Raw genomic sequence first — 13,539 nt, 5'->3', positions numbered from 1 at the left:
CCAGCCAGAAAGCTTCGGGCCGCCGCGCCCCAGTCTTTCCGAGTCCGGACTCCATAGCTTCCCACCTGTAGTGTGACTGGGCGATCGATATTCTTATCCTCTCCGTGTTTCCCTTTTACTCAAGGGAACACCAGCTCGGGAGTGTGTGCAGAGATTGGGCTCTGGCTGGGCTTTGCCAACTGTAAAGTGATTAACATGTGTGAGGCATTAGTGTGCTCCAGTCAGTCAGTCCTCACGTTTACAATGGGTGAATGAAGGCAGCCAGGCCGACTGGCAGGTTATAGCCTTATAAGGGATAATAATATCACAAGGAAGAAAGCAAAACTCTTCCTAATTTTGGCTATTCCTGTATTTCCAAATAGGAATGTGAGTTCCTAATCTTCAGATAACTACCCTCTCCAAACCCCAATTTCCAATTCAGCTGTTCCCAGTTCTGCCCTTATTACGAAATCGTACTGGCTAGTGTATCAAGAAACCCATCAGTCTCAGCCAGTGTCAGGGGGACTGAGCCTCACCCTTTCAGGTGCATCCTGCGGGCACAGATGGGGGTCGAAGCTCAGTCAGGTGCTAAGCCGGCAGGGGGCGCGGACCATTTGAGGTCTCAGCTCCTCAAGTCCAGGGTTTTGGTTATCCATGTGTCCCATCTGTCTCCTGGTTCTTGCAGGACTATCCAGAAAGTTCAGATCAAGCACTCCGGGGTGTAAACATTATGGGAAAAGGATGCCCCCCCCTCCAATCCAAGCTGTTCTGTCTCTCTTTCCCTTCCCACTGTTTGAACCCTATGCTGGGAAATTAGGGCAAGGGAAGTCCTGCGCTGGTCTAATCTCTCAGAGAAGATCTCTGAGACGCCTGGCCACAGGGGACCTCTTACCTCTAACCCCAAACCCACAGGCAAGCTGCAGGGCAGGTTGCTTTTTTCAGAAGCAAGCGTGCTAGAGGAAAGGGAGGGCTTCAGGGCAGAGCAGGCCCCGCCCTCCCTCCCCTGAGCGCTTATAAGACGCTGGAGCTGGCGCTCACTAGTCAGTGGTTTCTTGGTGACATTAGGCAGAGTAACTCCAGCGTTACTGCTCCTGGTTTCTCGGCTTCTCATCGCAGTCAATCTTGGATTTTGGGGGGTTTTGCCGCTGTCAGAAGGACGTCTCGGACTTTCTGTTTCAAGTGCTTGACAGCTCACCCCTTCAGCAGGTAGGTACCTTTGGCCTCCAGCGTTTTGGGGAGGGGGGACGGCTTTGGCAAAGCCAGAAAACTTGCTGCGCTGGACAAGGGGAACAACCCACTTTAGGGTACCCACTGAAGGGTACACCTCATGTGCCAGTTCTAGCCCACATGCAGAGCTCTGGAGCTCTCCTGAGATCCCTCTCCTCCTTGGGCCGTGATCCTAGGAGTTGGGTTGGAAACCTCTGGAAGCCTGGCACTTTGCAATGGCTTCCTTCGCCTTGCTTGTCACCCACCCGGCCAGCGCAAAAGCCTCCGGTGTTTCTCTGCGCCAGGGGGGAGATAAGCGGCTGGGCCAAGGAGAGAGGGATCTGCCAAGAGGCTCCCCCTCCTGCCGCCACCCTTCGTGTGCTGTGGGGATCGTGCAGCTGGCCGGGCTGCTCACACTCGGCTTCTTGCTCCTCTCCAGGGTATCAGAGCATCGCTACAGAATGGAGCTGGTTTCCATCACCCTGCTGTTACTGGGTTCACTCGCCTTTCTGGGCGCGGACACCGCACGGCTAGACGCTTCCACGCAGTTCCGAAAGAAGTGAGTTTGGGGCCCGCGCTTTCTTTCTTTTATTCCGAAATACCTGGCAGGAGGGGAAAAACCGAGGGATGGTCTGGAGGTGTTGGGAAGGGAGTGGGGACAGGAACTGGCTGGGGCATCACTTGAACCTAAGCCAACCTCATCTGCTTGCGTTTTCTAGGTGGAATAAGTGGGCGCTAAGTCGTGGGAAGAGGGAACTCCAAGCATCCAGCAGCTACCCTACGGGGCTTGCTGACGAGAAGACAGTCCCTACCCAGACTCTTGCTTGGCTCCAGGACAAGCAGAACACATCCAGCACCCCAGAAGCCAGGTAACTAGGCTCTCTGCAGAGGATGTGCCCTCTCCACCATCCTGCCCCGGGGACTGTCCTGGCTGGACTGCAGCGGCAGCTCCGGTGGAGGGAGCAGGTTCCAGGTCCCTCGGGTTCTGCATGGCTCCGGTCCCAGGTGGTTGGGACCAAAGCTCTGGTTGACGAGGTGTCCTTCTTTCTCCGCAGCACTGGGGCCACAGCCCGCATTCGAGTCAAACGCTACCGCCAGAGCATGAACCAGGGCTCCCGCAGCACTGGATGCCGCTTTGGAACCTGCACGATGCAGAAATTGGCTCACCAGATCTACCAGTTAACAGACAAAGACAAGGACGGCATGGCCCCCAGAAACAAGATCAGCCCTCAAGGCTATGGCCGCCGGCGCCGGCGTTCCCTGCCGGAGGTCCTCCGGGCCCGGACTGTGGAGTCCTCCCAGGGGCAGACACGCTCAGCCCCAGCCTCCCGGGCGCACCGAGACATCTCCAGACTCTTTAGGATATAGGTGCGGGTGGCAGCATTGAACAGTCGGGCGAGTATCCCATTGGCGCCTGCGGAACCAGAGAGAGCTTCGCACCCCGGGGCGGACTGAGACAGTCCTGCGGAGATCTGCCTGGCTGCCCTGGGGGAGGTAGAAGAACCCAAGATCAAGCCAGGCTCACGTCAGAAACCGAGAATTACAGGCTGATACTCTCCGGGCCGGGGTCTGAGCCACTGCCTTGCCCGCTCATAAACTGGTTTTTCTCACGGGGCATAAGCCTCATTACTACTTGAACTTTCCAAAACCTAGCGAGGAAAAGTGCAATGCTTGTCACACAGCCAAAGGTAACTCATATTTAAGTTGTTGCTGTCAAGAGGTTGTTTTTTTTTTTTTTTTTTTTTTTTTTTTTTTTTTTTTTTTTGTAACTTCAAATATATAGAGATATTTTTGTACGTTATATATTGTATTAAGGGCATTTTAAAGCGATTATATTGTCACCTTCCCCTATTTTAAGATGTGAATGTCTCAGCAAGGTGTAAGGTTGTTTGGTTGTGTGTGTGTGTGTGTGTGTGTGTGTGTGTGTGTGTAAGGTGGAGAGCGCTGATTACCACCTGTGGATGAAGAAGAAAAAAAATGTGTCTTCTATAATCTATTTACATAAAATATGTGATCTGGGAAAAAGCAAACCAATAAACTGTCTCAATGCTGATTCATTCTCGGTTCATGCATCTAGGGAAGGATGGTCTTGGATTGGGGTCGGCCTGGGAGTGCTGAGATTTTTGCTTCTTGTTTGGGGAAGACTGAACTGCGGTGTGGGTGCAAACCAACCTTTCTATGCACGGGGCTTATCTGTCACAAGCTCTGTTGTCCATGTGGATACACAGAGCGTGTGTCCTGGGAGGGAGTCAAGATTTCTTGGAGACACCCGAGTTCACCTCCTTGCCTGGGAGCCAAAGACCGGGTAGGGTGAGCCCTAATAGGCGAGCCTCCTTAGGTTGCGCAATATACTTCCAATTTTATGGGGTTGCTTACTGAACCTGAGCTAAGGTGCTCTTTGGAGAATTAAGCTGATATTCAAGGCTTTCTAAATAGAGAGTTCATGCTCCAGATGTGAGTGTTAAAAGCTACTGGAGAAAAAAAAAGGGGGGGCAAAATGTTCGCACAGCTCTGGGAAACTCTCAGCTAGCAGCCCAAGTCTTCACTGAGCCCTAACGTCCATAAACGGTGCTGTGGCGCCCCCTGCTGGCCATCATGCGCGCTCCTCCACGAGCACTAGAGTAGTACGTGCGGTTTAATAAGTTCTGCTACGTGGGAGTCAGCACATAGTCTTAATGAAAGAGGAAAGAAGGGGGGGGGGGGAAGAAAGCAGTTTGCAGATGCCAACTGGGCTCCCCCCTTCTTCTCCCCCACTCCCCGACCTGCACGCGGGCTTGCTGTGCCGGGACAGTGACTCAGCGCCCACACGCTGCGCAGTGAGCAGCTGCTGGCCGGAGGCGGGCGGACGGACGTGCAGCCGGAACCGTGCGCCTCCGAGGGCCTGAGACCTTCATTGTTCCGTCTCCCCTTCCAGCTCTCCTCTTCCTTCCTCTTTCCCAAGCTGTTTTCATGCTCCCTTCACTTCTATCTAGCCTTCTCTCCCTCTTTCCTTCCTCCTTGCTGTCTGTCACCTCCGCATCCGGCGAGGAAAGCTAGACTCTAAGCTTGGAGGCCCAGAGCACAGGGACTATTAGAAAGGGAGGCTAAGGTGGCGCCTCGTACCTGCCTAGCTAGGAGGCCCGGCCAATTGGCTCAGTCAGCCAATCCCTGAAGATCAATTATTGTGCTTTCCTGAAAGTTTTGCTAGCCGTTTGAACATGCTGAATTGCCTGAACCTTTAGCTGGCTTAGGGTTTCTGGAAGCTATTTGGTCTGGAGGATGAAAGTGTTTGGGGATGGCATTTCAGGGCCTAAGCTGTGCAGCCGATGTTTTTTCTCCCTTGCAGATGATGAAGCCTATATACACAATGAAAAGCACGGTTCATGGGTCCAAGTCTACACACAACAGGATAGAGGCAGCTCCTGCTTCAGAAGAAAGCGGCCTATAGCACGTAGAATCACCCACAAAGGCCTCAATTGTTGGCCTTTGGCTGTAGGAAGTATCGGTCCCGTCCAGGTCTGTGTCCTATTTGATCTTAACAATTTCATGGAGCTTCTAGCACCAGTAGCTCATAAACGCAGCAGCACAGAGCATCCTAGCCACAAGGGCTTCTTGCTCAGTACTCACTTGGAATTTTGCCAGGCACCGGAGAAGTACACTGAAGAGGAAATGACCAGCGGCTCCAATCCTACAATTGCTGTGCCCGTGGGTTCAGGGTGGGCTGCAGGGGTTTCGGAAACTGCTCAGAGCAGAGACCCACCATGGCCTCGCCGACAGTGGTTTCAAGCTGCTTGGTTTCTTTCTTTAAGACTAGGTTTGTCCCGTAGCCTCAGAGCCCTCCAGCCAAAACCTTACTCTGGCAGAACTTCAACCTACCAGACAAAGCTGCCAAAGACAGGTTGGGCACCGGCTTAGGGGCAGCTGGGAACAGGCATCTAGCCTTGTCTGAGGGAGTCTTATGACCTCAGGGAATTCAAGGCAAGTATAACTAACTGTGGTGGTTCAGCCCAGAGAGGAACCAGACAGCTGCTCAGCTGGAGTCTTTCCCATTGCTAAACCTGTGACTGGAGACATTTCTGAGCAGACAGAGACCCTCTTATGCCCAGCTTGGTACAGCGTTTGGGATTAACTAAAGGTCACCACAAAGTCTTGGGCCCTTTTCTGGAGGCTGTTCAACAGGCCTTCTGAATTTTTTTTTTCTTTTCATAAGGTGCTGAAGGTTATTGGGATAGGGCCTCCTAATGCCAAGAACACATTATTTATCAACGGTGTTGAGTCATTTTGTGAGCTGATTTGAACCTGTTCACAGCTGAGAAATAGTTGCAGGTTTTTTTTTTTTTTTTTTTTTTTCTTTTTTTAAATCTGTAGCTACTGTTGCTGGCTATGGGTATGGTGTCATCCATTTATAATCAACCAAGGGTACCAGACGATTTCTTGAAAGTTCGGCACCAACAGGTTGTCTGAACAGCTAAGGGTGGAAAGGAGACATGGGGTGAGACAGAAATCAGTTCTTTTTTTAGTCCTTGCTTGGTGTCAAATATTCTTCTAGCCACTTTATATACCTTATCTCACCATGTTCTAACAGTAGCTTCATGAAGGAGGTGTTATTATCTCTGCTAGTAGATAAGGAAACTGAACTTCAGAGACATAAAGTAACTCAGGCGAGGCCCCACAGTGAGTAGTGGAACCTGGATTTGCATCCAAGTGCTACAGGCTATTTTGATGCTATGAAGACATTAGGAAGTAAAACAAGATAATTTGAACCTTTAGATTCTCAGGCCAGATGTCCCCAGATGTCCTCTAACTCCCAGGATGGCTTCAGTAGGTGATTTGCACCCACCTATGGTTCTGAGAGCTTTCCATGGAGCCCAGCAGGATGGGGAAGGAGAGAGAACAGAAAGAAATGAAGTGAGCTTTGAATTCCTGGTCTTCACTGGAAGCAAGGATCATAAATCAGGAATGGTTTTTCCCCATCCTGAGCTTAGGCTACTGGCCTCTTTGGTTTCCATTGCCAAATATAGTTAGAACATACACTGAGGCCTCCAGAGCTGGCTTCTGGGAGAAGCGCCTTCTAAGAAGCTATTCCTGGCTGTGCACAGTTCTGCACCGTAGCTCTCTGGTCGCCTGGAGAAACACCTGTGTCTACAAAGCTGCAAATAGCGTTTCCACCCTCGAGGTGGGACCTTTTGTCCTGGCATCTGCTGTCCGAGGCAGCAAGGAGGTTCTGAGTCTGACTCTCAGGGGCCACCCCTCCTTTCCCCAGGGGAGGGGCAGGAGGCCCTGTTATCCAGAGTTCCAGGGAAGGTTTTGCCAAAGCTGGATTGGAGGGTTCGTCTTGATTTGCATGGGAAGAAGGGTTAGGCTAGATAGATATCTGGTGGTCCCGCTGGTCTTGTTCCAGAGCTATTTTGGAACATTTTGGAAAAACAATAAAACGACTGGCCACACAGGCAGCTGAGTTTTAGTAGCCTGTTACACGTTTATCTAGCAGCAGGAAGCATTTGACTTACTGTGTAGTACTTATTCGGCATGCCAAAGACTCACCTTCAATCCCTTTCCCAGCCATAACCAGCATTCGTATTTTAGTCTATATTTTAGACACTTTAATACATCATAGCTACCTATATTATAGCCGCATAGACACATAAATCTAATACACAGACACATTCTTTTAAAAACTGAACTCTCCGGTAGGGAGAGCTGAATTAAATACAACGGTCAGTTTAAGGCAAATTGTCATTACCGGTCTTTGTAACGCTTCTCTCTTGTAATCAACATATGTTATTATATGTAATATACTATATATTATGTTATATAACATATTAGTTTCATACTCTTTCTTGAATCCTTAATAGCAACTCTCTTTTATTTTCTGAACACTAACTTGCTATGTAGCCAAGGCTGGTCTTGAACTCCTGGTCCTTCTGCCTCTACCTCCTGAGCACTGGATTTCAGGTATGAACCCCGACAGTGCTCCTCAACATCCCTCCTTAAAATGTTTGATATACATACATGTGCAGTTGGGACTGTAAAGTGCACTATTTTACACCTACATGTTAGACACATGGGTCTCCTGTGTTCTATTTTTATCATCTCCCAGTTTTCTCACTCAACACGCACAAGAGATTCTACGACATTTCACTTGTCCCGTCTTTAACAAAATTGAGGCTTTAAGTTTACTTACTGTATCTTTGTGCATGCATGTCCCAGACTGTGTGAGCCGTATCCATGCAGATGGCTACCGAGGCCAGAAAGCAGTTGATCCCCTGCAGCTGGACGGACAGGCGGCTCACAGCAGCCTGATGTGGGTGCTGGGAACGGAACCAGAGACCTCTGAACGAGCAATAAGAGTGCTTAACCACTGAGCCATCTCTCCAGCCCCTCCCCCCTTTTAGCATATGGCTTCAATGTATTAACTATTTAAATGTATTAACTATTAGTATTATTATTTATTATTTTGGTGTGAGTGTGTGTGTGTGTATGTGTGTGTCACACATGGAGATCAGGAGAAAGATAGTTCTTTCACTTCTTCCTGGGACTATATGTGTCCCAGACTCAGACTTAAGAAGTCAGTCCCAGTGACAAACAGTTTTACCCGCTGAACCTTCTCATGAGCCCTTTCTTGTCTCTCAGTGAAGGACACTTGCCTTGCCTCTCCCACAGGAACGTGGAGATGAACATCCATTCAGTTCCGTGTCCTCCCTCCCAGAGCTGAGGCTGCATTTCTTAGACGGCTGTGTCCAGAATTTTCACTGCTGAGTCAGGTGGCTTTGGCATGCAGATGACGTTGAGTTGCAGGAGCTGCATTTGAGAGAAGGCCTTGTACCAGTTTCTGACCCTACCAGCAGGGTGTGAGACTCCTCTCCCCATGGCTTTACCAACCCTGGTGTGCGGGATGGTTCATTATATATGTCAACTTGGCTGGGTATGGGATGCCCAGCCAGCTGGTAAAACATCATTTCTAGGTGTGTCTCTGAGGGTGTTTCCAGAGGAGTTGAGCATTTGAATCAGCAGATTTAGGGAAGGAGAGTCACCCTCACCAATGTAGGCGGCCATCGTCTGGTCTGTTGAGACGGGTAACAGGACGAGGTGCAGGGGGAAGGGGAATTCCTCTCTCTTCTGGAGCCAGGATATCCATTTCCTCCTACTCATAGACACCGGACTCCTGGCTTTGGACCTTCAGACTCCAGGCCTTAGCATACCATCCCCAAAGACTGGGAGCTATACCCCCCCAATGCCTCAGAATCCTAGGCCTTTGGACTCAGGCTAAACTATACCTTTGGCTCTCCTGGTTCTTCAACTTGCAGATGGTGGATCTTGGAACTTCTCAGTTTCTGTAATTGTGAGAGCCGGTTCCTATACCAAATCCCCGTGCATCCATTATCCGGTGTTAATTCTGTTTCCCTGAAGACCCATCCCAATCCCATTCCAATACAGCTTGAATCCTCTCTCCTGCTTTTGCTCAGAGCTTGGGATATGAAGAGCGCCTGGCATGTTTGAGACTCAGGGGTCTATCCCTAGCACTTGGAATAAAGATCTGGAATCTAACCGCAATACTGCTTACATTCCCATAACCCATTCCTAGTGGGCTTTAATATGTCCACATTTACGTATTTACTGGTTCTATGAACTTTCCATAATGAGCTAGGCAATTTAAAAAGCAGTGGGATCATGTTTGCGTATTGCCTGTTTCTTGCCACTCATCTGTGGATCTTGGACATCTTTCGGTGCTGATAAATGCATCTCTACACTACACGAATCTCACTTCCTGCATGGCATCTCATTAGACAAAACCATCACAATTTGTTTAACAGATCCTCTCTGCTGTTACACAATAGAACTTTCCTATATTTTCACTATTAAAAATGCTCCTGATGTACATTGTTTTGCATTTATTTTTGGATCATTTCGTGACTTATTTTTTTAGGATAAATAATTTGAAGCAAAAATAATTGGGGGCCAGAGGTAGGAGGATCTCGTGAGTTCCAGGGCAGCCTGGCTTACATACCAAGTCCCAAGCCAGCCAGGGTTACATAGAGAGATCCTATCTTTAAAAAATGCATATGATTTGTGCGTGTGGATGTGGGCACACGGTGGGGGCAGAGGACCCCTGTTGGGAGTTGGTTCTCTGCTCCCACTGTAGACTGGGGGACTGTGGGGAGATCTTAGGAGGCCTTCATGGTTCTGATATTGCCCTTTTAATACCATGAGCACTTTTAAGAAATACTTAATTTATAATCTTGTTCTAATGGCACAGTTATCATTGTCAGCTGACTTTTCTTTATGCTTCATTTCCTGTCACAACGTGAACGTTCTAGTTCATTTTCTTAAGGCTTGATCTATGGGGACAATGCACTGGCCTGAGGTAGTCACTCCACAGAGGCTGTTTGCTTCTTTTTAAGACAGGGCTGTGTGTGTATGTGTGTGTATGTGTGTGTGTTTGTGTGTGTGTGTGTATTTAAAACGTAAAATAGCTTTTTCCATGTACTGAGATCAGACTATGTCCTGCTCCAATTACCTTCTATTGTATGGAACAGTAGCATTCAGGTTGTGTCTTAACTTCAATGGCTACATTTGTAAACAACAGTCAGCTGCATTTTTGAGTGCAAAAGCTTAAAAGCAATGATTCTGCATCAAGAATGGGGCAAAGACATGTAAATAACATTCACACGAAGAAAATACTACCACCTATGAAGTTATCCAGGTAAAAGAGGATATCCAAGTAAATGAGGCTGTCAATACCCTACCAGAAAAAAAGATAATAAAACAGACTTGTGAAGTTTCCAAACATACCAGACCAACTGAGGATGCAGCCCCTGACCTAGTTCATGAAACAGAGCACTGGGGGGGGGGGGTCACACTCATCAGCCTGTCACTGAACCATGGGTGCAGGAAGGAGCTTCTGAGTGCCAGGCAGAGCTGCAGTTCTGCTGGATCAGCTTTGTGGCTGAGGTGGCTCTGGGGTGTCAACTAAGGTCGTTTTAGTCCTTTACTTGTTCTGTAGCATTGTGTGTGTGTGTGTGTGTGTGTGTGTGTGTGTGTGTGTGTGTGTGGTATCAGTAACTGGTGACATAAAGCCAATGGAAGTGATATAGTTATGCATTTGTTATTCAGTAGTTATGATATATCTCATCACTATGCATGGCTGGGTTGCCTGGAACTGCTACTTCCACAGTGCTGGGATAAACGGTGTGTGCTACCACCAACCGGCTCCCGTATCTGACATAGTTCTACCCTGCTGTCTTCCTAATCTACACCATCATGGGCCTACATGCAAAGTCATCTTCTGCCTTAATAGTCTAGAGCATCCACTTTTCTTTTACTACTACCATGACTGTTTCCTTCCTTAAACATTTGAATATAATGGAATTTGTTTGGTTCATGACAAGAGGCAGGGACTTAACTCTAGTCTCTCTCCCAGCTGTGGGCCGGTTAGCTGTTCAGCATGTGTGCGGAATAAGACGCAGTTTGCAAAGCTTTCCATGAGGGTCTCCAGACTGAAGTCTGAGGTTCTCTGAGGTGACAGGGAAAGAGAAGACGAGCCTCTTTCTCCAGGGGGACAGCTCCAACGCCTGTACTGTTGCATATGTTGGGGCTTCAGTGCCGGGTTTTATTTATCTGCTTGTAGATGAGTACCAGGATAACTTCTCAAAGTGTAAATATTTGAATGCTTCTAGTCCTTTCGGTCTTTTCTGCATCTCGGTTTGTCATTCCCCTCAATAGCTTAGCACTATTTAGAAGCTTACTCTGAGGCTGTTCAAACTCATGACAAAGACAGAGATAACAAAATGAAGGGTTTTTAAGTATATATATTATTAAAACCCAGCAAGTAAAGCCGGTTGTGGTGACACTGACCTGTATGTCATCCCATACTTGGGAGACTGAGGCAGAAGGCTTATAAGGTTAGCCAGGGCTACAGTGGGACCCTGAATTAAGAGAATCTAACAGTTATTATGATTTGTATATTCTTGTTTCTTTCTTCCCTGTTCTTTTTAGAAGTCTCTTCCCTAACTTTTCTTCTTCACTCTGCTACTTTGTATCTTTTTTTAACCCCAAGTCTCATTGTACATCCCTTCAAAAAATGAAAAAAAAAATCCTCTTATATAACCACCTCCTAACATAAACAGTAATTCTGAGATACCATCTCATAGTCAGTCTATAATCAAATTTGTCCCCAACATGCATTTGACTGATTTGTTCCAAACAGATACCAAACAAAATTGCTCAGTCTCTAACAATGTATTAACCTAGAGCCAACCCTCCTCCCTTTTGTTTTCCTGCCACTGACTTCTTGAAGAAAACAATGTATTCATGAGTATGATTCAGAACTTTTAGAACACAGACAGCTCTGGAGTCTCCTCTTCACTGCCAGTGAGGCCTGGGCAGGGACAACCTGGCCTGCGGGGCATGGGTGGGGCAGGTGGCACAGCGCACCACTGTGGCAGCATTTCTTACATAGAAAGAATCTTGCAATGTCGTTCCTCCTGCTTTTCCATGCCACGCTTTCCCACTTGACCTTTCCCCTAGTAAGTCAGCAGCATCGCCTTGAGGAGAATTAGGATTGGTACAGCCGGAATGCAAGGAGAAAGAATCAGCCGGAACTGAACCGGTCAACATTCAGTTTTCTGGCTTTTAAAACAGCCTCTTGAAGCCCTACATCAAAAGCAATAGTTTGGAAGTCAAAGCTTTTTACTCGCAGAGAGCCAGGTTTTGTTGAGAGGAGAAAAGGCTCTTCAGAATCAAAAGGAGAAGCCGGAAGCACCAGGGTTCCCGGCTTCACCCACGTGGGAAAGAGGCTGTTGGGAAAGTGTACTGGGCCCCTCTCACCCAGTCCTCCGCGGACCCAGGAGGTGGTGGGAGGTGGAGGGGTGGAGATGTGGGACAGTGATCAGAGCAAGGAGCATCCAGCCTGGACAGGGCAGCTCAGTCTAGCTCCCTGCTGTGGGGAGTGCGGGAGGGGTACAGGAGAGTTCAAAGGGGAGGGCAGTCACATGCCCGTAGTCACTCCCGGCCATCTAAATGGGTTTAGCTGTTCTGAGCCAGAATCCTGTCAGCCTATTCCCTTGACTGCGGAAGACTGCCATCCACAGCCTCGCAGGCCCTGCGTCAGCACAGATGACCCCTGCCTGTACCCAGAGTTATTGCTGAGCCCAACCCTCCACCTCCCATTCGGATTGCTCCACATTACAGAAGACACTCATGAGCCACCCCCCCCCCCCAACTTGTTAGAACAAAGAATAGACCAAAGAGATGGTCACCTACCTCTGTGTGAGGGTGACACTGAGCTTGGGGAGGCTCAATCTAACCTATTTCCAAGTCACATGTAGTCCTGGATCTCCAGTCTTCCGTGGCTTCCGCGCCGAGCCTAGTGGGTAACCTTTTGTCTCAATTTGATGGACGCCAGTTAGAGCAGGGATCCTTAACCTCTTTCACCTATTAAAAACACACGAGGAGCTTTGCGGAAACTCCTGATAGGAGCGCCACGCCAAGATAATTGAACTAGATGCTCTCTGGGCGGGGCACGGTGCCATTCCTGTTTTGCGCAGCATTTATCTGGTGAGGCCGCTCCTCATTGCCCAGCTCACACACTATTGTTCTTTGGCAGTTCCAAAAACGGATCCTCGACGGATTAGACCAAGAGTTGATTGGTTTATTTGCTTTAGACTTAGTGACGCATCCAGTCGAATGGACAGAAATAGAAGGGTTAACAGCAGCCAGAAGGGCAGGTGTTTGGAGTAAGGACAAGCTGCAGTAATGGGAAGCAAGCCAGCTGGCAAGGAGGTGACACAAGACAGGTGTGTTGATGGCCCATGTGGGCATCCAAGAGGAGCAGGAGTATTTTACCGGGCACCAGGAATGGCAACAATCAAGGCAACATGGTGGGAACTTGTAGTTCCAAGCCTCAGGCAGGAAGATTGTGGGTTCAAGGCCAGCCTGGGATACATACGAAGAGCCCACTGCAAAAAAATCAAAACAAGAGCAATAATAAATAATAAATAAACAAATAAATAAAAAGAATGACAGAAAGCCTTCTAGAAGCAAGCACACCAAAGAAACCCAGTTTGGCATTTAGAGAAAGAATTGAAGTTACGGCACATTGTGCCTCTCACTCAGCTCTTGGCCCCCGGAATCTGAGAACATGACTTTGAAGGAAACTCAGAAAATTGAAGAGGGCTGAAGAGATGACTCAGCAGTTAAGAACACCACCACCACCACCACCACCACCACCACCACCACCACAACTACCACCACCACCACCACCTCCACCACTACCACCTCCACCACCACCACCACCACCACAACTACCACCACCACCACCACCACCACCACCACCACCACAACTACCACCACCACCACCACCACCACTACTACTAC

General features: G+C 48.6%; 2 protein-coding genes across 2 annotated transcripts in view; both read left to right on the top strand.

Moving 5' to 3' along the window:
* Positions 1 to 1,054: 1,054 nt before the first annotated feature.
* ADM (adrenomedullin) lies at positions 1,055 to 2,889 on the top strand. The gene is made up of 4 exons (XM_080912019.1): positions 1,055 to 1,185; positions 1,625 to 1,744; positions 1,905 to 2,054; positions 2,241 to 2,889. Exons 2-4 carry the CDS (start codon positions 1,647 to 1,649, stop codon positions 2,551 to 2,553), a joined length of 561 nt encoding a protein of 186 aa, XP_080768145.1. The 5' UTR covers positions 1,055 to 1,185; positions 1,625 to 1,646; the 3' UTR covers positions 2,554 to 2,889.
* Positions 2,890 to 3,905: 1,016 nt separating this feature from the next.
* LOC308417685 (polyadenylate-binding protein 1-like) overlaps positions 3,906 to 13,539 on the top strand; it is a gene marked incomplete at its 5' end in the record, with an annotated part of 29,524 nt that continues 19,890 nt past the window's right edge. Inside the window, 2 exon segments of the mRNA XM_080913021.1 lie at positions 3,906 to 4,050; positions 4,661 to 4,880. Coding sequence (XP_080769147.1) covers positions 3,906 to 4,050; positions 4,661 to 4,880 — 365 coding nt within the window.

This window comes from Micromys minutus, assembly GCF_963924665.1.
Source record: "Micromys minutus genome assembly, chromosome: 2".
NCBI classification, from domain to species: Eukaryota; Metazoa; Chordata; class Mammalia; order Rodentia; family Muridae; genus Micromys; species Micromys minutus.
This window is presented reverse-complemented; position numbering and strand designations above follow the sequence as displayed.